General features: G+C 39.9%; 1 protein-coding gene across 6 annotated transcripts in view; it reads left to right on the top strand.

Annotated features, from left to right (window-relative positions):
* Nucleotides 1–22,942, top strand: part of PRKCQ (protein kinase C theta) — a 178,717-nt gene that overhangs the window by 61,357 nt on the left and 94,418 nt on the right. For 3 of the 6 annotated variants that reach the window (XM_064284834.1, XM_064284831.1, XM_064284832.1), the window contains exons 2-4: nucleotides 13,704–13,830; nucleotides 18,671–18,870; nucleotides 22,063–22,123. In XM_064284834.1, the coding sequence (XP_064140904.1) occupies nucleotides 13,713–13,830; nucleotides 18,671–18,870; nucleotides 22,063–22,123 (379 nt within the window). In that variant the 5' untranslated portion in view covers nucleotides 13,704–13,712. Of the gene's footprint in view, nucleotides 1–13,703; nucleotides 13,831–18,670; nucleotides 18,871–22,062; nucleotides 22,124–22,942 lie in introns of those variants that run through there. The other 3 variants (XM_064284833.1, XM_064284835.1, XM_064284836.1) reach the window with 2 other exon arrangements.

Here is a 22,942-nt window from a genome sequence, read left to right as displayed (position 1 = left end):
TTTAAATCAATATTATGCTTACACAAATTTTTAAAGTATAGCAAAAGCATATGGTAAGGTTGTCCGTAAAATGTTTTCTTCCCACTCCACGTTCCAGCTCTTCCCCGTCAGTTTGTAGTTCAGAGGCGTGGATGTCTGGTGTTTTTCTACGTAATATGGTCCTCTGTGCCATCAAGAGTATTGTGACTCTTAAATTTCAAGTTGCAATTTTTTTAATTGTTGTAAAAATATATATAACACAGCATTTGCCAATCGGATGTTTTTCACATGTCCGATGTAGTGATATCCATTACATTAGTCATGATGAAAGGTGCACGTTTGGATGTGAACCCACAGGCACTGAAGGCTACAGCACAGCTGCTTCTAGTGACTGTAGGATCCGTCACCGGAAAAATCGTTTACATCTTAAAATAGGTTAAATATGGAGTGTGTTTCCCAGCATTATTCTTCTACCCTTGTATTTAAGAGCTCTAGGATCCCTAGTGGCACAGTGGCTAAGCGCTCGGCTGCTAACCAAAAGGTGAGTGGTGTGAACCCACCAGCTGCTCAACAGAATAAAGATGGGGCAGTCTGCTTCCCTAAACATTTACAGCCTTGGAAACCCTATGGGGCAGTTCTACTCTGCCCTGTAAGTTCGCTATCAGTTGGAATCGATGGCGTTGGGTTTGTTTTTCTGTTTTCTTTAAGGTTTACAATTGTTGCTGTAACTGTAGGGCTCCAAATACAGAGGTAGTGGTATCTACAAAAAAATCAGCAGAACCTTTTTTTTCTCCCTGGGGTCGGGCTGGGGGGGTGGGGAGGATGCTATGATGGAAGACACGGGACAAGTATATCCAGTACATACTTAGCCACTGTGAATTGTTCTTGGTGAAGGAGGCTTAAAGATAAACAAGACTTGGAACCTGTCTTCAAAGCTGACATAAAAAAGAGAAATGGGATTCAATTAATCTTAAAAATATAAAAATGTAAGAGATGCTTCAAAAACAAAAGTATGTATTTACAAAGACAAAAAAAAAAAGAGAGAGAGAATAGCTGCAGAAGCTGCTTATGTACAACTAAACAGTTTATGGGTTCATGGGATTTAGTTTCTTGGTTTGGAGGTTTAGGGTCACAGTTTCATGGGACATCCCAGTTATTTGGCCTAATATCATGGTGAGTGCTTCTGTTCTACCTCCTAGTTTGTTGTGTAGTGCTTGGGGTCTTAAAAGCTTGTAAGCAGCTATCCAAGGTACAACAAGTGGTCTTTATTCACCTAGAGCAACAGAGGAAGAAGGAGAGTCAGGAATAGGGAAGGAAATGGAATGTATGGCTAATTGCCTCCATAAACAAATGCCTACTTTGCCATAGACCAGAATTAGATGTTACCCGGCTACCGTTACTGAACATTTTAATCAAAGATTCTGTAGAAGAATCCTGGTAAAAAGGGGGAAAATACAGAACAAAATTTCAAATTCTCATGGAATCCAGAATTTCTGGAGCCACAGAGGTTGAATGAAGCCCTGAAACTGTTGCCCTGAGATAATCTTTGAACCTTAAACCAAAAATATACCCTGAGTAAGACAGTACACAGTACTGGGGAAGCCAGCACAACTTGTACAAGGCAAGGTTATGGAAGCTCCATAGACACATCCAGACTCCCTGAGGGACTGAATTACTGGGCTTAGGGCTGTGGGGACGATGGTCTCGGGGAACATCTAGCTCAATTGGCATAACAGATTTATAAAAAAAATGTTCTACATTCTACTTCGGTGAGTAGCATCTGGGGTCTTAAAAGCCTGTGAGTGGCCATCTAAACACTCCATTGATCTCACCCCTTCAGGAGAAAGGCAGAGTGAAGAAAACTAAAGCTACAAGGGAAAGATTAGTCCAAAGGACTAAGGGACCACATCTACCACAGCCCCCACCAGAGTAAGTCTAGTACAACTAGATGGTACCTGGGTACCACCACTGACTACTCTGACGGGGATCAAAATAGAGAGTCCTGGACAGAGCTGGAGAAAAATGTAGAACAAAATTCTAACTCACAAAAAAGACCAGACTTACTGGCCTGACAGAAACTGGAGAAACCCTGAGAGTATGGCCCCCAGACACTCTTAACTCAGTAATGAAGTCACTCCTGAGTTTCACCCTTTAGCCAAAGATTAGACAAGCCTGTAAAACAAAACGAGATTAAAGGGGCACAGCAGCCCAGGGGCAAGTACTGGAAGGCAGGAGGGAACAGGAAAGCTGGTAATAGGGAACCCAAGGTCAAGAAGGAAGAGTGTTGACATGTCATGGGGTTGTTAACCAGTGTCGTGAAACAATATGTATACTCTTTAATGAGCAGCGAGTTCTGTATACGTTCATCTAAGATACAATAAAAATAAATAAATAAATAATATCGCCTGAAGTCTTCTTAAAACCAAACACTAGTTTACCTTAACTAGTAAAGAATATCTGCATTGAGCATTATGGTATTTTAAGAACGATCTTTATGGGATCAAAGTGACAACGGCAACTCTGAAAGATCAGATGGGACCCTTAAGGGGCAGTGAGTTTATGTTAATGGGGGAGGAACAACTCAGAAAAGGAGGGTGAGAATGGTTGCATGGTACGAAGAATGCAGTCAATGTCACTGAACTGTCTTGTACATGTAGAAATGGTAGAGTTGGTGTATGTCCTGCTGTGTATATTCTCAACAAAAATAAAAACAAATTATTAATATAAAATTATATGAATATAAAAGTAAATAATAACCTTATGGCTCTATATCAGGCACTGGCAAATTATAGTCCATCGTCCATTTTTATAAATAAAGTTTTATTGGAACACAGCCCGAAAGGAAATGTAGGTGTCACCTTCAGTTTCAGCTCAGGGACCACACAGATAGTGCTAAGTCACTCAGACAGCGTTGAGCAATTAGGAACAACATGCTAGAGGTCCTGTTGGGAATCAGATGGCTGACCCTCTGTGTGGTCACTGGCAAGCACTTGGGTGCATCTAATTTTAAACAACTATTTTTTTTATGAGCACAAGGGCCATGTGCCCTAATAGTTTTAAGACAGCTGTGTGAACATTAGCCTGGGACTAGTAGGCAGTACTAGAGAAAGAGAGAAAATAATTAGCCAGGGATGATGGGAGATGTTAATGTAAAAACCCTCCAGAGAAAGGTTGCAGACAGCACCAGAGGGCAAATAAAACCCTCTCAGCTCTCAAGGCTCATTGTTTGTTAGTTTCTGAGAATTCTTTCAGACACAAGGGAGTGCGAAAAGGAAAATTGTTTGACTGCACAAGGAAAAGCAGTGGGGTGATGATAGATCCTACAGAGACTAGATAGTGCAGCACCAACCAAGGAAAGCCAAGTCTGTGGATCATTATGGTCTGCAACGACTGCATAAGCAAAGAGGCAGAGAAGACATTTTCACATTGACAGCCAGCACCAAAGTTTACTCATTTTTTAGTTCATTTGTTCACCCAATTATTCAACAAATGTATGTGTATATTTTTAACCTTGTAGGCAGCTACACCCTGAAGTTTTTTTTTTTAAACAATATTTTATTTATTAAAAGTAAAAAACCAAACCCATTGCCGTTGAGTCCGGTCCAACTCATAGCCACCCTATCGGACAGAGTAGAACTGGCCCGTAGGGTTTCCAAGGAGCGGCTGGTGGATTCAACCTGCTGACCTTTTGGTTAGCAGCCAAGCTCTTAACCACTGCACCACCAGGGCTCCATTTTGTTTATAGTTGAAATAAAAAAAATTTATGAATTACAAGGAAAACTGTAATTATGGTTAGATATGCATCCTTGTGAGATCATGGCTTCCTGAATGTTAAGGGCACGATTTCAAATGACAAGTGTAATTTGAACATAATTTTTACATCCGTGTTTGTCCATTGTTTATTTGTTTTCCCTTTAGAGTTGAACAGAACCACAGTTTTATTTCTTCTTTCTTTTTTCCCCATCCCCTTTTCCCCAGACCACTGGCATTCACCAATCTAACTTTTGTCTCGATGCATCTGCCTATTCTAGGTATTTCATACAAGTAGTATAATGCAATATTTGTCATTTTGTGACTGATTTCACTCAGGGTAATGTTTTCAAGGTTTCACCATGTTGTAGCATATGTCAGGACTTCATCACTCCTTTTAGATGAGAAATACTCCTTTGTATTCAACCAATGCTGACTCAATGCAAGCCAATAAATTTTGGGGTAGATTGTTCACAAATCCCTATTTGGCTAAATATACAAATCCTTGCAAGAAAGGAACAAATTATACCTTTTTTTGTTATTTTATTGTGAGAAAGAGTGGGAAGAACGAGTCTATCCAGTGAGGAAGCAGGAAAGAATTTCTGAATGAGGCAGTACGTCAGTGAGGTCCTTGAAGGATGATGATGATTTTGAACGCTGGCCATTGTTCATGGGTGGAGATGGATAGAGCATTCCAAACAGAAGAAATGGCATAAACAGAGCCATAGTGATGTGTACTCAGCAAACAGAGAGAAGCCCAGATTGGCTGGGAACTCTGCTAAGAGTCATGTGCTGCACTATGATGAGGGCAAGTTGAAGCCAACACATGGAAGCATTTAAATAATAGGTAAAGAAGTTATGACTTAATTCAACAAGGACTGGCACAGTGTTCTTGAGTATTCGTCTAGTTTCATCAGAAAAAAAAAAAAAGCTGTGCTTAATGGGACTACCTATTCAGGTCATGCATTAAAATTACTGTCAATGTTTAAAGTGTCATCCAGGTGCTTTATTTCCTAAATGTCAGTATTTGTTTAATTTCTACACTACTGATTATTTGGGGGGGGGGGTTGTTAATGTTTGCAGATCAGAGGGCGGTACTAGCTCTGTCAGGACACCCCTCTCATAACTAGTTCTACCAGATAGTCTGATGTTAAGTTTGTGTTTCTTTTGGCCTCCCAGCCTATATTGTTGGGCTTATTTTTAAATGTTATCTTCAATTCCTATGTATTACTTTAATTCATTTTTAAGACCGTGTTAGTGGGTGAGCAGTTAATATTTAACCTGACATTCTTATTAGTACTTGGTAGAAGTCTTAGCAACACGGGGATATACTTTCCCTGCGAACGTTGGAAGGCGAGTTATTTTAATTATAGGTCGTTTTATACAGCAGTCACGTTTACCTGAGAAACCTTTCTACCTCCTAATGAAATGTAAAAGCTATAGATACAACTTAATTGGCATCATTTGCCCAATTGGTGTTTAATTTTCCAAATTTTGGCTGAACAGATGCATTTGGAAACCACGGATTTTTTTTTTTTCATCCCCAAGTTTGCTATTGATTGATTTGTGTTCTCTCTCCTACATATCAGCGGTTATGATATCGTGATGACTGTTGTTTTATTTCTGTGAGGCACCCCTCTGTGATGGAGACTTCTCCAACTAAATTGCACCAGTACAAATGGTGTCCAAATAAAAAGCATGCTCATTTATACTTCATTTGCTACAGCGGAAAGGCATTCTCAATATTTTTCAGTTGATGAGTGTCTGTATAGCACTTCCACTGCTTTCTGTTTCTGCAGACTTTTTCCCCACCAGGTTCTATGATGTAGTGGCAATCCTTAACATCACTGTGAAAGTGTTTGGTAGGTTTGAGTTTTAGTAGGTGAATCAGCCTAGGTAAATAGATGAGTGAGTGCCCAGTGAGTCAGGAAATCCATGTTCTCGGTTCAGCAGTTGCTAGTGTGTGTGACCGCAAGCACACTGCTGAGCAATTATGTTGTTGTTGTTAGGTGCCATCAAGTTGATTCCGACTCATAGTGACTCCGTGTACAACAGAAGGAAACACTGCCTGGTCGTGCGCCATCCTCATAATTATTGCTGTGTTTGAGCGCATCATTGCAGCCACTGTGGCAATGATACTTGATCATTTACCTGCATCACATAGCTTCGTGCTAAAGACCAGTGTCAATACACTTAAAGTATAAACAGTGAGCTCGGAGGAGTAAAGATTCTTTACAGATTTAAAGTACAGAAGACTGGGTAGACATACCTGATAGTCCATCATAGTAAGTGCCAAAACCAAGGTGACTATATTAGAGGGTAATGAGTGCTGTATGGGAGATAGATTAGGGTTTTATGGGAGCTCGGTAGCAGAACACAGAACACAGAGGCACATAATTCAGCCCAGATGTGCTCCGAAAGACTATTTCTACTCTCCTCCTACCCTTTTTGATACAAACCAATAAAGTTAAAAAAGTCCATTAGAAAATGTATCAAAGTAGTAAAAATAATTATAACTAACGTTTATTGAGAATGTGCTCTTTGTCAGTCCTATTCTTAGCTCCTTCCATGTATTTGCCCATTTAGTCCTCATAGCCCTTTGAAACAGATAGTAGTAGTATCGCCATTTTCCCAATGTGAGAACAAGGCTTTGAGATGTTACATCACTCTGGCAGTTGAGCTCCTAATGTCATCAGGTCCTCTGCTTATAATGAGGGCTCAGATCTTTCCTTTGCTACTGAGTTCCTCCATAACCATCTGTCACTTAATTGTGGCCCAACAGTAAAGCGCTCAGCTGCTAACCAAAAGGTTGACAGTTCAAACCCACCCAGTGCCTCAGAGGGAGAAAGATCTGGAGATCTGCTCCCATAAAGGTTACAACCTAGAAAACCGCTACAGGGCAGTTCTATTCTGTCACATGGGGCTGCTATGGGTCCAAATCAACTTGATAGCACCCAACAACAATGACAACAGACCCTTGCAGGTAAAAAAAAAAAATTATGAAGATTAAGAGATTCTGTGAAATGTCACTTTGGGAAATTAATTCCAGGAGCAAACATGCTTTGAGTATCTAGTACATATCAGACAGAGGAAGTGGCCCTGGAGCCACATAGATGGTTAAGCAGTGGTTTCTGCTCTCAGAGTCTCCAGTCTTGTGAGGGAAGACAGACAGGAACCAGTCAATCTAATAAGGTGTAAGACGGAAACATGGCTGTGAGCACCTGCACACATTCTCCTCCACAACCCCATAAAGCTGACCAGAGGAATGCTATAATAAAGAAAGTCCTTCATCACAGCTAGGGACTCGGAGAGCAAGCCACTGCATGCACTCGCTCTGAGGGGCTTCTGCTAAAAGTATTGCAGAGGGAGCCAGGGTAACTTGTGTACTTCCGGTCACAGCCCCTCTTCTGAATATGTGTGGTATCTCAAGGATTAAGTAGGAGAAATCTTGATGGGGCCTTACTGTTTGTTGTTGTTGTAATTGGGTGCCATTAAGTGTATTTTCGACTCATAGTGACCCCATGTGACAGAGTAAAACTGCCTCATAGGGTTCTTAGGCTATAATCTTTATAGAAGCAGATTGCCAGGTCTTTTCTCCCCGGGAGCTGCTGGGTGGATTCGAACTGCCAACCTTTCGATTAGCAGCCTAGCACTTAACTGTTGCGCTACCCAGGAGAGGAGGGCCATATTTGAGGGGTGAGATCTGGAGAAAAGGCAGAAAGTGGGAGTCACAGGATTTACTCCATCAGACTTCAGAAGGTACAGTGGCATGGCAAATAAATATGGCAGGTGCTCTCTGATAGTGTACGCAGGGAGCCATAGAGTCTGGAGGGCTGAGTGAATTCCACTGAGATGTATCAGAGGGAGGGTGATGGAGGTGGAGGGAAGAAAGGCTTCAAAGAGGAGGTACAGGCTGGTGGGCAGAACTTGAAAGGTGAGGAGGTGGGATGGGGAGGGGAGGAAGGCATTCCAGAGAGAGGGAGCAGTGTGATGAGACAGTGTGATGAGTTGAAGAAACGGCAGTCATTCTGCGTGGTCCCAAGAAAGATCACCTGGACTGCAGTGTGGAGATTTGACTGGGAATGAGAGGTCGTCATGGAAGACAGAGAAAAAGGGTAAGCTGCTGCAATGAGTCAAACAAGAAAATGCAGAATTGAATTATGGCAATAATGAAGGAGGAGGAGATGGGGAAGGAAATAAATCGGTTGTGGGGCATGAGGGGAAGTGCAAGTAGAGGCTAAGCTGAGAGCCATGGTACTGGTCACTGAGCCTGCCAAACAGAAGGAGGAGCAGATTTGAAAGGGAAGAGAGTGAGTTCTGTCTGGGGCCTGTAAATGGAGAGGCCCTTGGAGATGTCGGAAACCCTGGTGGTGTAATGGTAAAGTGCTACAGCTGCTAACCAAAAGGTCAGCAGTTCGAATCCACCAGGCACTCCTTGGAAACTCTATGGGGCAGTTCTACTCTGTCCTACGGGGTCGCTATGAGTCGGAATTGACTTGACAGCAGTGGGTTTTGTTTTGTTTTGTTTTTTGTTTTTTTTGGAGATGTACAAGAGAAAGTTGAGCTCAGGTGAGGGGTGTGGAGGGAACTGGCCCCTGCCTTGTCAGGACCAGCCCGGCCAGCGAGTCTTCTTATGCACACAGTTCTTTGCAAAGTGTGGGGCTCCCATGAATGGAAAGGAAAGAGGAGATTGTATGAAATTTACAGTCTGCAGAGAGACTGGGGAGGAGAGAGTCACAAAGTTAGTCCTAATACATGTTATTCCAGCTCATGTATTTTTGTACACAAGTAATTCGCCTTTCTATTTTAGCACTCGGGGGAATTCCTATCTCCCTCACCATCAGGTATGAGCTCAAAGTGCAAGCCCACAAATCTTTATGTTAATGTGTCATCCTTGTGGGTAAAAAGCATTTATTAAACATCTTCTTGGCCCTTGCAGTCAGTCTGTCTGTCTCTTTCTCTCGTATGCAATATGTATATATATACATGTTGTGTGCGATCTGCCCTGTGGAGTCACTGTGAGTTGGAATCGACTAGACGGCAAAGGGTTTGGTTTTTTGTTTTTGGTGTGTTGTTTGTATGATTGTGGAAATTTATACTCCCAACAGCGTCGTATAATAGTGTGTTTTTCACGTTATCCTTGCCAGCCTTAGGTAAAAGCATTTCAAAAAGACTGCTAATTTCACAGGTAAAAAAAATTAGTGTGTTTTATTTTAAATGTTTAATTCCTTTTATTATTATAGTTTAAAATTTAAACTTTAAATTAAGAGTTGAGTATGAATTCATCCTAGAAGAAAATGCATTATTAATTTCTACTGTTATTTTTTCTCAACTGTTTTCACCTAAATGCCAATTTTCTTTTTTTTTTTTACATGCCACAGAGTTAAAGCTGGGGGTGGGTGGGGGAGTTGTCATTGTTGTGTTTGTTTTGTTTTCTTTTTTAAGGCACTGAGTTTCCTTTTAATAAATGGAGGATACTCCTGATTAATATTTTAATTAAATCTTTTATTATATGAATTCCCAGTTTTCTGATTTTTTTATTTTATCTTTGTAACCTCTGGAATTACAATCCATGCCTTGAAATGCCAGTGGGATATATTTAGTTTTTTATTTGGGCTTTTAAATTATCGTATCATCAAAAGTAAAACTGACTTTCATTTTTGGTGTACAGTTCTGTGAATTTGAACACAGATCTAGTTTTGTGCTCAGTCAGGCTATAGAACAGTTCCATCTCCCACAAAAACTAGTTCATGCCATCCCTTTATGGTCCTACTGTCCCCCCACCCAGCCCCTGGTAACCACACATTTGTTCTCCATCACTATAGTTTTATCTTTTCCAAGAAGGTCATATAGATGGAATTATACAGTTTCTTGGCTTATTTGCATTTCTGGAATTTCTCCCAAGACTGAACATTTTCCCATACAACTAGTTACAGATGTGACATTTTATATTTTGAGTATTTTCTACCACTGCCACTTACCTGGGTCGTAGTGTTTTTCTTACAGAGTTGTATAAGCTTATTATGTAATAATAACATTAGCTCATTGTCTGTTGCATTTTCCACAGATACTTCCTCTGTTAGGTCTTCGCCTTTTAAGTTTGGTTATTTGCTTTTAATGTATAAGGTCTTACAAATAGTAATATCATTCGATTTTATAATACTGTAGTACTTGAATAATCTAGCCTGAGGCAAAATTTCTGTATATAAAAATTGGGGGAAAAAGTGTTCATCACAGTATTGTATCTACCAAAAAACAAAAACAAAAACGCCACAGCCCCATTGTTATCAAGTCAATTCTGATTCACAGCGACCCTATATGACAGAGTAGAACAACCCCATACGGTTTCCAAGGAGCAGCTGGTGGATTCGAACTGACCTGCTGACCTTTTGGTTAGCAGCCATGCTTTTAACCACTGCACCCCCAGAGCTCCACATTATATCTAGCACGGAAAAATTGGCAACAGTTTAAATAACTGTAAGATTTTAGTAAAGCATCTCTAGTTGCTGCCCCTCAATAAAATATTATGCAAGAATCAAAAGGGTGCTTATAGAGGTGACATAATAACTTGGAAAGTGTTTATTCTAAAATGTTACATCTAAAAGCCAAGTCTACTCCCATACACACAGTGTGATGTAAAACAAAAACCAAACACAAAACTTACTCATTAAATAAGACTAGAGAAAAATACTTCAAAATGTTAACAGTGATTTTCTTTTACTGGTGGAACTGTGGACTTTTACATTTGACTAATTTTGTGTGTTTTCTTTGTTTTTCATAATGCTCATCCATTACTGTCACAGCTGCGAAAGGAATTCTGAGCCGTTTAGGAATAAAATGCTCCCTTCTGTCATAAAGACGTACCGCTGAGCTTGAGACTTTATTGAACCATGTGTGAAGTTAACCAAACAAATATCAGCTCTGTCTTCTAGGGTAACAAAATGTGTTTCAGATCGAATCGCTGTGACTAGACCTTTAGAAGAGGAGCCCTGGTGATGCAGCGGTTGAGTGTATGGCTGCTAACCGAAAGATCGTCGATTCAAACCCACCAGCCACTCTGTGGGAGAAAAGACCTGGTGACCTGCTCCAGTAAAGATTCAAAAACCAAACTCATTGCCATGGAGGACAGAGTAGAGCTGCGCCATAGGGTTTCTGAGGCTGTAATCTTTATGGAAGCAGACTGCCACATCTTTCTCCCATGGAGCGGCTAGTGGGTTCAAACTGCTGACCTTTTGGTTAGTAGCCCAGCGCTTAATATCTGATCCACCAGAGCCCCTCCCCTAAAGCCTAGAAAACCCTATGGGGCAGTTCTACTCTGTCATATAGGGTTGCCGTGAGTCAGAATGGACTCAAGGGGACACAACAATAGACATGAAGGAGAGACAGTAACTAGACTATCAAACAGATCATGGGTAAGTTATCAGAATGCGTGGCGGGGGAGGGGGAGGTAATAGGGCAAGTGAATCTGGTGAAATGGCAAGTAACATCTGGTTGTTTATTAAATGCGAAATCAGTCAATGTCTAAGCAAGACCTTTGGGAGGAGGGTTTTGTTGCAACACTCTCAAAATCTGTAACAGAAACTCTGGTAGCCCTAGAAGTTTCTATCTATTCATAGGACAGATTTTCCCAGGTCCCTGTTGAGTTGCTATTACCTGATTAGGAGCCCAGCCGGGAAATAGCAGAGGGACTGTCACTAAGGTCAGAGTAGGTGTCACTCAGACTTTATGAGTCAATGGTCCTTCAGCACTTAAATCAGTTTTAATTACCTACCTTTATTTGTATTAAGGAAATCTTAAAAAAAAAAAAGTCCGAGCATGGTAAATACTCCCACAAATGAGGATAGTTCTCAGTGATTTTTCCTGGTTGGTGGGGAAATCAAGACTTGTCTGAAAGACCTGTGTGACACAGGAGAGAGGGACCATCAGAGATGTTCTCTCGGGAGTGCTTTCAGCAGTTAACCGGGCTTCTGCCCAAGAATTCTAAGCTCAGAGGATGCAAAATCAGTACCAGCTGTTGTTGAGTCACTTCTGACTCATGGCCACCCCATGTATGTCTGTGTAGTACTGTGCTTCATAGGGATTTCAGTGGCTGATTTCTCGCAAGTAGATCACCAGGCCTTTATTCCAAGTGTCTCTGGGTGGACTTGAACTTCCAACTTTTTGGTTAGTAGCTGAGTGCATTAACCATTTGTGCCATGCAGAGACTCCTTCAGAGGGTGAAGGGAGCCTCTAAAGACAAATCTGGAAGTCATCCCTCTGCTAATTCAACAGTGTGACATATACTGAATGTGTTTCAGAGACTATAAACATGAGGACCCAACAAATCATGATGTTTACATCACCATCTCCTTTAGTTAAATCTTCCCAACTCTGCACACAGTTAAGCCTTTTTCAATATCCATGAAATTAACTGCACCTATCAAGAGCCGTAATTTGTCTCTCTATAGGTTCAAAAACTACCCAAATCTCTCATAGCTTTGCTGGATTAAGTATTTACAGGCTCAAGATTTCTAGTTATGGGTTTCTGTTATTCTGAATAGAAATCCCTGGGTGGTGCAGATGTTTACTTTCTGGTACTAACTGAAAGGTTTGAGTTTCAAGTCCACCTAGAGGTGTCTCAAAAGAAAGGCCTGGCAACCTACTGTCGAAAGGTCACTGCCTTGAAAACTCTGTGAGTGCAGCTTCCCTCTGCATACATGGGGCTATCGTAAGTCAAACTCTACTAGATGGCAACCGGTTTGGTTTTTGTGGCTTTTTTTATTCTGAATAGTTTTCTTTATTTGCACAAAGGTTGTAAAGACAGCTAATGCTTTGCTCTTATTGTCTTTGGTTTGCATAAGAAAGTTTGGGAAAACATGAGGCAGAAATAGCTCGAGAAGAAACATGAAGTAAGAAAACAACTTCGCACTGAATATCAGATGATAGTTACAAAATAATGAAACCTCTTATTTTTCATGGAAAAGTGGGTAAAGAAAAAGTGATTCGTTGAGGCAATTTTGTGTGTTTTCTTCGTTTTTCAGAGCAAACAAAGATAAGGAAAGGCAGATGGAAAATCAGTTGCCATGGAATAAATTCTGATTCACGGTGACCCCGTGTGTTTCAGAGTAGGATTTTCAGTAGTCACCAGGCCTTTCTCTGAGGCACCTCGGGGTAGGATTCAAACTGTCAATCTTTCCCTTAGTGGCTGAGCACTTAACCATTTATGCCACTGTTTGAACTCCTTGAATTTCTAGCCAACACTGATAATTTTCACCTTAATCTCTTGGGAAACAAAATTATTAGTCAATTGGCATTTATGAAGCATTTTATTTGCCCTTAGATGATAAGTGCTATTTTACGGTGGTCATTGGTTTAGGGTTTTTTTTAAGTGGTTCATAATGTTCAGAGGCTTATGTGTTTTAATATATGAATGACTGTGAAGAAAGCAGACCTTTCTGAAAATGTCTAAAGTAAATAAGGATCAGCTGCTAAATGCCTAGAGCCAATTTCATTCCACACATAAATAGACCATGCAAGAATTTTGCGGTGTCATATTTAACTGGTGTGACTAAAATAGGCTTACTCTTCCTAAACTCATTTTCTGATTACTGTGTGTTGTTTCCTGAGCACCTACTTGAACAACAGAAGAAATAAAAATATATGTTGGGAAACATTTGCCTCACGGTGCGACTATTAAATATCATTCTTTTAAATTAAGAGCGGAATTAACTTTTTAGGTAGTCCTCACTAATGAGTTTGAATGCAGACCTCTAGAAAGCCTCTGTCCTCAGCAAGAAAGTCTGTGGTTTTGGGTGAGTCCAACCCTGTGCTTCGTAGAAGGGGAAGTAAAAGCTTTTGTTTGGAGGGATAATTGAACCATTTGAAGCTCTGGCTGTTGAAGATAAAGCACCGGTTAAGGGGAGGGTTGGGGGGGACAGCAAAAATAACATATTCTATAGCCCCCAAACAGCATTTGTCTTTTTCTCACTTTTCAGGGAGCAGCCATGTCACCATTTCTTCGAATTGGTTTGTCCAACTTTGACTGTGGGTCCTGCCAGCCCTGTCAGGGAGAAGCTGTTAACCCTTACTGTGCTGTGCTTGTCAAAGAATATATTGAATCAGGTAAGCTTGCGTGGGTGTTCCAGGTAGGGGAGGAATTAGTTCCTAAGAACTAGGAAGCTTGGCCAGCAGTGACCTTCCAGGACCTTCAAGGCCATCTGGTTCGACCTAATTTTATAGTTCAGGAAACTGGTGCCCTTCTAGAGAAGCCCAGTACCTCCAGGGCATATTGGTTTAGTGGTAGTCACTGAACCAGAACGAGATCTCCTGCCTCGTGACCTCCCAGCCATTCTATTTTGCTGCACTGTTTTCCCCGCATAAACAAAGGAAAGGAAAAAGTTAGGCTGAGCAAATTATGTGAGTAGTTAATGGGAGGAAAAAAAAAAACCTGCTAATGAGCTGAAGTAGAACATGGGACCTATATTGTCCAGCCTGGTTATTTGAAGTGATTATAGGTTGATGAAATCTGCAGAACTTTAGAATCAACTCTAAAGATGGCTTGCTGCTTCCTTGGCTAAGCTTAGAAAAAAAAAAAAAAAAAAAAGCTTAGAAGAATATTATAAAGAATACAGAACTAGCCGTTAGAAACCACATTTCAGAAAATTTACTTTTGCATTTACCACTGAGACCCTGGATGAATGAAAGAATAGCCATGTTTCACCAAATGTAAATATTTAAGATAGTACTTGTTGAGGGAGAAAAGTGTGGCAGTCATCCAAGATTCCTTGTGTGGGTTTAGAAGATCCAGTTCAAATAATCCCATTGTATCAGAAATCTCTCCTCGGTCACTTGGAGTGGCTTCCATTCTCTTTGATCCATCCCCCTGCATTTTAAGACTCATATGGACTTTCCAAAAAAAGATAGAAGAATGTTTATATCCCAAGACTTTTCCAACTTCACTACCTTTCCCCATTTCCTTATATACATTTGTTATTTTGGCAGGTACCTTTTTGTTTTTTTGTTTTTGGTAAATATATATGAAACAAAACGTTTGTCATTTCGACAATCTCCACATGTACAGTTGAGTGTCATCGGTTATGTTCATCCATCACCGTTACCCATTCCCAGATTATACCATCACCCTAGGCAGTGACTCTGCCTTTCCCCCATCTCCTGCCCACCTCTGATAGCTACTCTGATAACTACTGATCAGCGTTGGTCCCTAAACATTTGCCTCTTCTAGATAGTTCATGTAAGTGGGATCGTACCACAGTTGACTTTTTGTGACTGACATTTCACTCAGCGTAATGTTTTCAAGGTCCATGCAGGTTGTGGCATGTATCAGGACTTCGTTCCTCTTTATGACTCAGTTGCTTTAGCAGATACTTTGTAGACAACTCTGATTACCACTGATGCAGGTTTTGAGTAACTACAGGAGCTATCATAGTTCTTTTATTTTAAAAGTATTTATGGAGTGCCTGTGGAGCCCTGGTGGTGCAGTGGCTAAGAGCTCAGGCTGCAAACCAAAAGATCAGCAGTTTGAATCCACTAAGCTGCTCCTTGGAAACCCTATGGGCAGTTCTACTTTGTTCTATAGGGTCACTATGAGTCAAAATTATTCCATGGCACTGGGTTTTTTGGATTTTATTGAGAGCGTGCTGTGGCTAGAGCAGAGGAAAAAGAAAAAAAAAAAAAACAGAAAAAGTCTCTTCCCTTTACAGCTTACATTCTAGCAGAAGAAGACAAGCAAGAAAAAAAAGTATAATAGAAGTGCTGTGAGGTAAAACAAAACAGGGTAAAGGGGAGAGAGGATTAGGGTCAGAGCAAATGTATGTTATTTTATATTAAAACACAGACATACACACACACACATACACACACAAACAGATACCATCAAGTCGATTCCAACTTAGATTGACCCCACATAAGGTTTGCATGGGTATGACCTTTTGGAAGCAGATCTCCAGGCCTTTCTTCCAAGGTGCTTCTGGGTAGACTCAAACCTCCAGCCTTTCAGTTAGCAGCCAAGTGCTTAACATTTGCACCACCCGGAGACACTTGTTATTTTGTAGAGTGTGGCCATAAAAAAGGACTCTAAGGAGGGGACATTTGCAGACCCAAGGGGAACTTGACTCAGTATTTGAGAACCTCCAGCTAGATCTTTACCGATCAGAATTTCTGGGGTTCAGAATCCTACCATGTTTACTTTTTTTTTTTCACCTTAAAAGCATTTTTGCTTCATGGATGACTTCACCTTTCTTGACACACTAAATGCATCAAAGCCGAGGAGACTGAATCGCCTTGATTTCCCATCTGCCCAGATTTCTCTCCTGTTTAGGTAGAAGTCAGAATGCCACTTGTTCCCAATCTCAGACCTTCCAAATGTCACAGAAATCTTTGAAGTGTAAAATGTCTGAATTTTTCAAAGCCGCTCTGACTTAATAGGCCTCCTGGATCCAGTTCTCTTTACAACCACAAGTCTCACTGACATTTGCCTCCTGAGAGCCTTTTTTTTTTTTTTTTTGGTCTTGTGTTTGAACTTGGTCTAATCAGCCCTGTGGATCAAGAGACCTTGTCAGAAAAGAAGAAAACTTTGTTTTTCCAAAAGATTAGCCTGTGGAGTTTTGAGAGGTTTGGAGATTTTTGTTTTTTGGTTTTGTTCTGAAAAGAAATCACTCTGAACATCATAATCCAAGTACTACTTCCTTAGAATTTAAACACATTTCAGTCTTTGGAGTGTAAGGTTGTTTTCCATGATGAGTCATCAAACAGAGACAAACCGGAAGCAGTACCATCAACCTGAGAGCCTTTGAAAACGGCAGAACTCACTGTAGGTAGACAGAATCCTGAATTCTGGTCTTCTTTTTAGGTGATTGCAAACCTAATAAATGAAAGGGGTAAAAAAATACCTTGAGGTGGGGATTTCTGTCCTTTGACTGCGGCAAGGTGGTTATGTGGTGAAAGGAATTATAAAAAGGAGAGGCTATGTTTGAGTCCATTGTTGCAGCCACTGTACCAATCCAAAAATGTTATTATGGCCATTATTTTAGGTCATTTTTTCTTTGGCTGTGAAAAATTGTTATTGATTTATAATTGCTAAAGTAATATTGCCATCAATTTTTAAAAAGCCCAATCTTTGATCAGTGTATTTTTTTTTTTAACCAAACCATAAAAACCTTTCCCTTCCTATTCCACCCTTAAACATGTCATGTAGCTTAAAAGAAAACCACTGCCGTTGAGTCAATTCCAACTCATAGCGAGCCTATAGGACAGAGTAGAACTGCCCGTAGGGTTTCCAAGCTGTACGAAGCAGACTGCCACATCTTTCTCCTGAGGTCATATAGCTTACACTCTAATATTCAGGATTACCTAAAATTTGAAGTTTCAACTTGTTCAACTCCTTGTGTACCTCCAAAATAAGTATAAATTTAACAAATGCAAACTGCCTATCCTGTCTTAGCTTTCTGCAGGGTAACGGACAGAGGAATTGTCAGGGAAAAGGGCAAGTGTCTCCGTGCCGTCGGGAGTTAAACCAAAAAACCAGTTGCCATCAAGTTGGCTCCAACTCATGGCAACCCCATGTGTGTCAGAAAAGAACTGTGCTCCGTAGGGTTTTCACTGGCTGATTTTTCAGAAGTAGGTTTTTTTTTTTTAGGTCACCAGGCCTTTCTTCCGAGGCACCTCTGTGTGGACTCCAACATCTAACCTTTTGGTTAGCGGCAAGTTCTGCTTTCTTTCCCTGCTTTAAGCAGATTTCTCCCTTTTGCTTTATCAGTCTCTCTAAATTTCTAAATCTCCCACTTAATGAGCTTACTATCATAAGAAAAAACCAACAATCAACCCATTGCCATCCAGTCAATTCTGAACTGCCCCGTAGGGTTTCCAAGGAGTGGCTGGTGGATTTGAACTGCTGACCTTTTGGTTAGCAGCCGAGCTCTTAACTGCTGTACCACCAGGGCTACTATCATAAGAAACAAACACTCACATACAACTGCATTTTTCTGTTTCTGAAACGATGAAAAAATAAATACCAGAGAAAATTCGATGTGAATGAAAAATCTCATTCGTAAACTCTTTCCTAATCGCTGGTGGCCTCTGGGAAGGTTTTCTTTAAAAGGATAATCCTGTTTGTGGTTCTTGTTACTAACCATTTCTGAGGCCTCCTGCCTGCCTACCTTTCCTTACATGCAGGTCTGTAGCCCTCTGTTTACTCTCTAAACTGGTTAGTACCATCACCACTCTGAGTTGCTTGTCAGTTTTTGTTAAAGGTGCAGAGAATATCTAAAAAGTACCATGCTTATTGTCGTAGATAGAAAAGGAAATAATTACTCATTATTTTTAAAGGTTATTGGTTCTTAGTGTGTTTACGTCAAATGGAAAATACGATAATATCTTTTTAAAGGAGCATTTACTATAAGCTTCGCATTATGCCACTCTGTCAGTGAACACACAGTAGGTTTGTATTGACCATTCCTTACCAGATTCCAGGGAAATGAACCCATTGTATGATGGACTTTTCACAGATTAACAAAAAAAAAAAAAAAAAATGACCTCAAAAGGCATGAAAGTTTCCAATGTATCATACCCTATCAAATACATCACACTTAACCCCTGAGTTCTATTTATTTGTTCAGGTGTTCATACCCAAAATGAAGCAACTAGCTGTTGAATAGGAAAAGAACATTGCCCGTTGAAATCAGATTTCAAGGTTTTTGTTGCCTAAATTATCCAGATCAACTGTTAAAATTAACTTACTATCTTGCATCTAGACCTGGTAACTTTCTTATTCTGTTCTATATTGTTTCTGATTGTTTTGTGTGTGTGTGTGGTGTGTGTGTTATTTTTGTCTTCCCAGCAGAATTATCTGTCCTAGAGAGTAGAGGGAATGGGCACTACTGTTGAGTTGAATTGGATTATTTTCTAAGGCTAAAGGAGTAATGAGAAAATGTCTTTCCTTTCATAGAGAATGGGCAAATGTATGTTCAGAAGAAGCCAACCATGTACCCCCCGTGGGACAGCACTTTTGATGCCCATATAAACAAGGGGAGAGTAATGCAGATCATTGTGAAGGGCAAAAATGTGGACCTAATATCTGAAACTACAGTAGAGCTCTACTCCCTGGCCGAGAGATGCAGGAAGAACAATGGGAAGACAGAAGTATGGGTAAATATCTGAGCTTTGTTTAAAGTATGTAGCATTCGGTGATAAGCACCGTGCTTGCTAAAGACTCACTCGAAATTTCATATCATCCGTAAGGTGAAATCATACTGGTCTTGAGTAAACACTCCCTACCACTTACACATTGGTGATTTGCTAATGACAACGATCACTCACTGTGGACTATAGAATGTATTGACATATGCAGATCTCTTTGATTCTTATATAAAATGGAGAATGTCTCTTAGGCTATGAAAAGCTTTTATTGATTTACGACTGTCAAATTAAGTGTGGAAAATATCACAGAGTTGGAACCTAACTACTATCTACTTATCAAGAGATCAGAAAGTGAGAAAGAGCAAACCAAAAAAAAAAACAAACTCATTGGTGTGGAGTTGATTCTGACTCATAGTGACCCTATAGGACAGAGTAGAACTGCCTCATAGGGTTTCCAAGGAGTGGCTGGTGGATTGAAACTGCCAACCTTTTGGTTTGCAGGCAATCTTTTAACCGTCATGCCACTAGGGCTCTGAGAGAGAGCAAAGACCTATTTAATATTTGGTGTTTGTCAATCCCTGTAAATATTTTTTTTCAGCCTTAATGTGTTCACTTAGCTTACTAAGTGAACAAGAACCAAGTGTGCATTAAGTTCTTCATATACAATTCATATTAGCACACCAAGTTTTTTTAAAACTTAGGTTATAACTCTGTTTTGATAGCAAATGTTTAAAAATGTTAAAAGGAAGAGCAAAATATGAAAGCATCAGAATTTCTAATGAAAATTCCTGGGGTACAAAATGAAGGAAAATGTACCAGTAAAAAAAAAACTTCTTTGATGTGATCTGAGATTCAGAAAATATTTTAAAAGTTTTCATCACTTCTGCAAAAGGAGAGTGTTTTCTTACACTGTTCATCTTTACACTGGTTTTCATCTTTACAAGTTAACCTTTCAGCTCTTTACTTTCTATGACTCAGATTTTTAAGTAATCCACCCAAAGATTCTCAAGTCACAGGTTTCACAATGGGAATGATGTAAGCCCAAACATGAGATTTTTGTGTCAGCTGGGTGTTTTGACTACAAAAAAAGCAGTACTTTTAAGAAAAATATACTAATCTTTGTTGCACAAATGTAATTCTTAAAGATGAGTATATACCAATGTAGCAAATGATCCCAGGCTTAGATATGTTTTAGGTGATTTAGCTCAGCAGTACCTATTCACCACGTCTATGCTAAGCTTGGGGAAGGGATTCTGTAAATAAAACTCTTCTTGGGCACTTGCTCAGATAAGTAGGAAGAGATTAAATAACCTGATAATGTCACAGATGATTAACATATCCCATGCCATCAAGTGGATTCCAACTCCTAGGGACCCTATAGAGCTTCCATAGGACAGAGTAGAACTGCCCCATAAGCCTCCAAGGCTGTAAATCCTTATGGAAACGGATTGCCATATCTTTCTCCCGAGGAGGAGCTGGTGGGTTCAAACTGCTGACCTTTCAGTTAGCAGCAGTGCTCTTAACCATCGGGCCTCCAGGGCTCCTGATGATAACCATAGGTTAAAGAATTTACACAAACCAGGTAAGTGGGAGGGACAAGGTTTTAACTGGGCCTGGAGCAGGGGAGCTTTTGGCTTGGCTAGGAAGAAAAAAGAGATAAACTAGAAAGAAAAAGTCTTCCTTGTTTTCCCCCATTCCCACTTATTTTCTCTTTTCTGCCTGATTTTTTTAAAAGTCACCAAATGCCTATTTTTTAGGAAGCGTGTTATTCATGTTTCCTTTTCAATTAATGAAAGAATATTTTTTATCCTTTAAGACTTCATTAATATACAGATCGCTTTTCTGTTTATATCCCGTAAAGTTCATTTGATTTCTTGCCCAGGCTTTCTCTGATTTTATTCTTACCAGACTTTTCACTTTCTATATATTCTAAAATCATTTAGGCAAAAACACTTGGTGCCATTCAGATCCTCATTTACCCAACTAGCATTCTTTTGATATTTTCCATGTTTTTTCAGTTATTTCTTAGTTCAGTTTTATTTTCTAGTGGTGCAGGGTTAACAGGTTGCCTTCGATGTATATTTTTCCCTTGCATCTATCGAAATCCGCTTTCTTAAAATGAATTTCTCTATTTTTTAAAATACTTTTCTCAAATATGCCTTTCACCTCCCTAGACACAATCCTGTTTCTAAATACTGTATTGAGACTTGCCTCCTGCTTTGCCAATGTTTTACCTGTTTGTATGGTTATATCTTATTGACTCTTCTTAATTTCTGTTATTACAGCCATGGATATAATTATGACCTTTATTTCCTCTTTTTCCATATTCCATTTAGTATATCAAAGATAGAGTTTTACTGTTTAGTAAGTTAGTGATAATGCTCATGCTGGCTTAGATATGCTTTTTTTTTTCCACCTTGTGTTACATAACATTCTTTTCATGTCTCTTAAAATATCAGTTTATTCTCGTCCCCTCTAAATAATTATACTGAAATACATTTTTGGGCCCTCCACAGATCATTTTAATCAAAATTTATCTCAGTGGATTATCTAGTACTTTCCCAAGGAAGCATTCTCTCCATGAGAAAGAAAAAGGACACTCCTATTTAATCCTGATTAACCTGGACAGGCATACCAGGTGGAAGGAAGGGAAGAGACTTCTTAGGCACTCTCAAAACCAAACCTGTTGCTGTCAAATCAATCCGGCCCATAGAACAGAGTAGAACTGCCCCATAGGGTTTCCAAGGAGCTGCTGGTGGATTCGAACTGCCAACCTTTTGGTTACCAGCCGAACTCTTAACCACTGCACCACCAGGCACTTCCCCCAAGTGAGCTAGTACTGGTGTCTCTGATTTTTTTATTGTGATTAAGATCTGGGTCTACCCTATTACAACTCTTCAGATAAGTAGCAGAACAGGGCAAGAAAACCCAATAGAATCTGTTTTAGAATTTTCTTTTCTCTTTATGCAAGTTTGATCTTCAGGTAAAATTAAAGAACAGCCGAGGTGATTCAGGTAAAAGAAAGGACTGTGTTCAAGGCGGCTGTACTACTCCTGATGAAAATGAGTGAAGAGATAGGGAGCAATGATTAGATTCTGTATTGGAAATCTTGTATCATCACCAAACAAGCCAGGTATTATGTCATTAAACTCAGCGTTCCTTTCACATTCTGACTTATATTTCTTTCCTTCTCTCAACCAGTTAGAACTGAAACCTCAAGGCCGAATGCTAATGAACGCAAGATACTTTCTGGAAATGAGTGGCAAGTGACATTCCTTCTTCTTGGTTGGGGGTGAGGAGGGCATGTCCCTTCTGGTGTGTAACTTACTTGATTTTTGCAACATCATAAAAGAGAATTATGAAAAAATAGAAGCAGAAGGAATTTTCTTAAAATTACCGGTGGTACTCGGGGCATGAATTGAAAAATATACTATCTGGCCTATATAAACAGAGAAATATAAAACATGGAGAGCATTATTTTTTAAATGGGTGTGAATCCATATGCCCAGTGCTTTTATAGTCTGTCTTTAGTTTGGGAATTTAACGTAAATAGAGAGGGCCCTGTTTATGTGTAGGTGTGTATGTATACATTGTATATGTAGAAATGATGTGATAGAAAAACCTATCAGATTCTCAGTAGATGACAAGATACATAAGAAACAGGTAAGTATTTTTCATAAAACTAGTGGCAAAATGGCTAATGTTAGAGTTACAAAACCAGACCCATTTCTGTTGAGTCGGTTTTGATTCATAGCGACCCCATAGGGTTTCCAAGGCTGTAAATCTTTATGGGCGCCGACACCACATCTTTCTCCTGTGGGGCCACTGGTGGTTTTGAACTACCGACCTTTCGGTTAGCAGTAGATTGCTTTAACCCCGGTGCCACCAGTCACCTCAAATCCTTTTAGAAACAAGGAAGGGTATAAAAAAAAAAAATGCATTGCTAAAGAGTCTTGGTTCCCTGTCACAGAAGTCACATTTACAAGCAGGCTACACTTAGTGCCTGTAGCAGCTTGTCAGTTTCTTGTGTTGAGGTGCTGTTTAAATGAATAAATGTTACTACTCATAAAATCCTAAGCCT

This window comes from Loxodonta africana, chromosome 4 (genome assembly GCF_030014295.1).
Source record: "Loxodonta africana isolate mLoxAfr1 chromosome 4, mLoxAfr1.hap2, whole genome shotgun sequence".
In the NCBI taxonomy this organism is placed as follows: Eukaryota; Metazoa; Chordata; class Mammalia; order Proboscidea; family Elephantidae; genus Loxodonta; species Loxodonta africana.
This window is presented reverse-complemented; position numbering and strand designations above follow the sequence as displayed.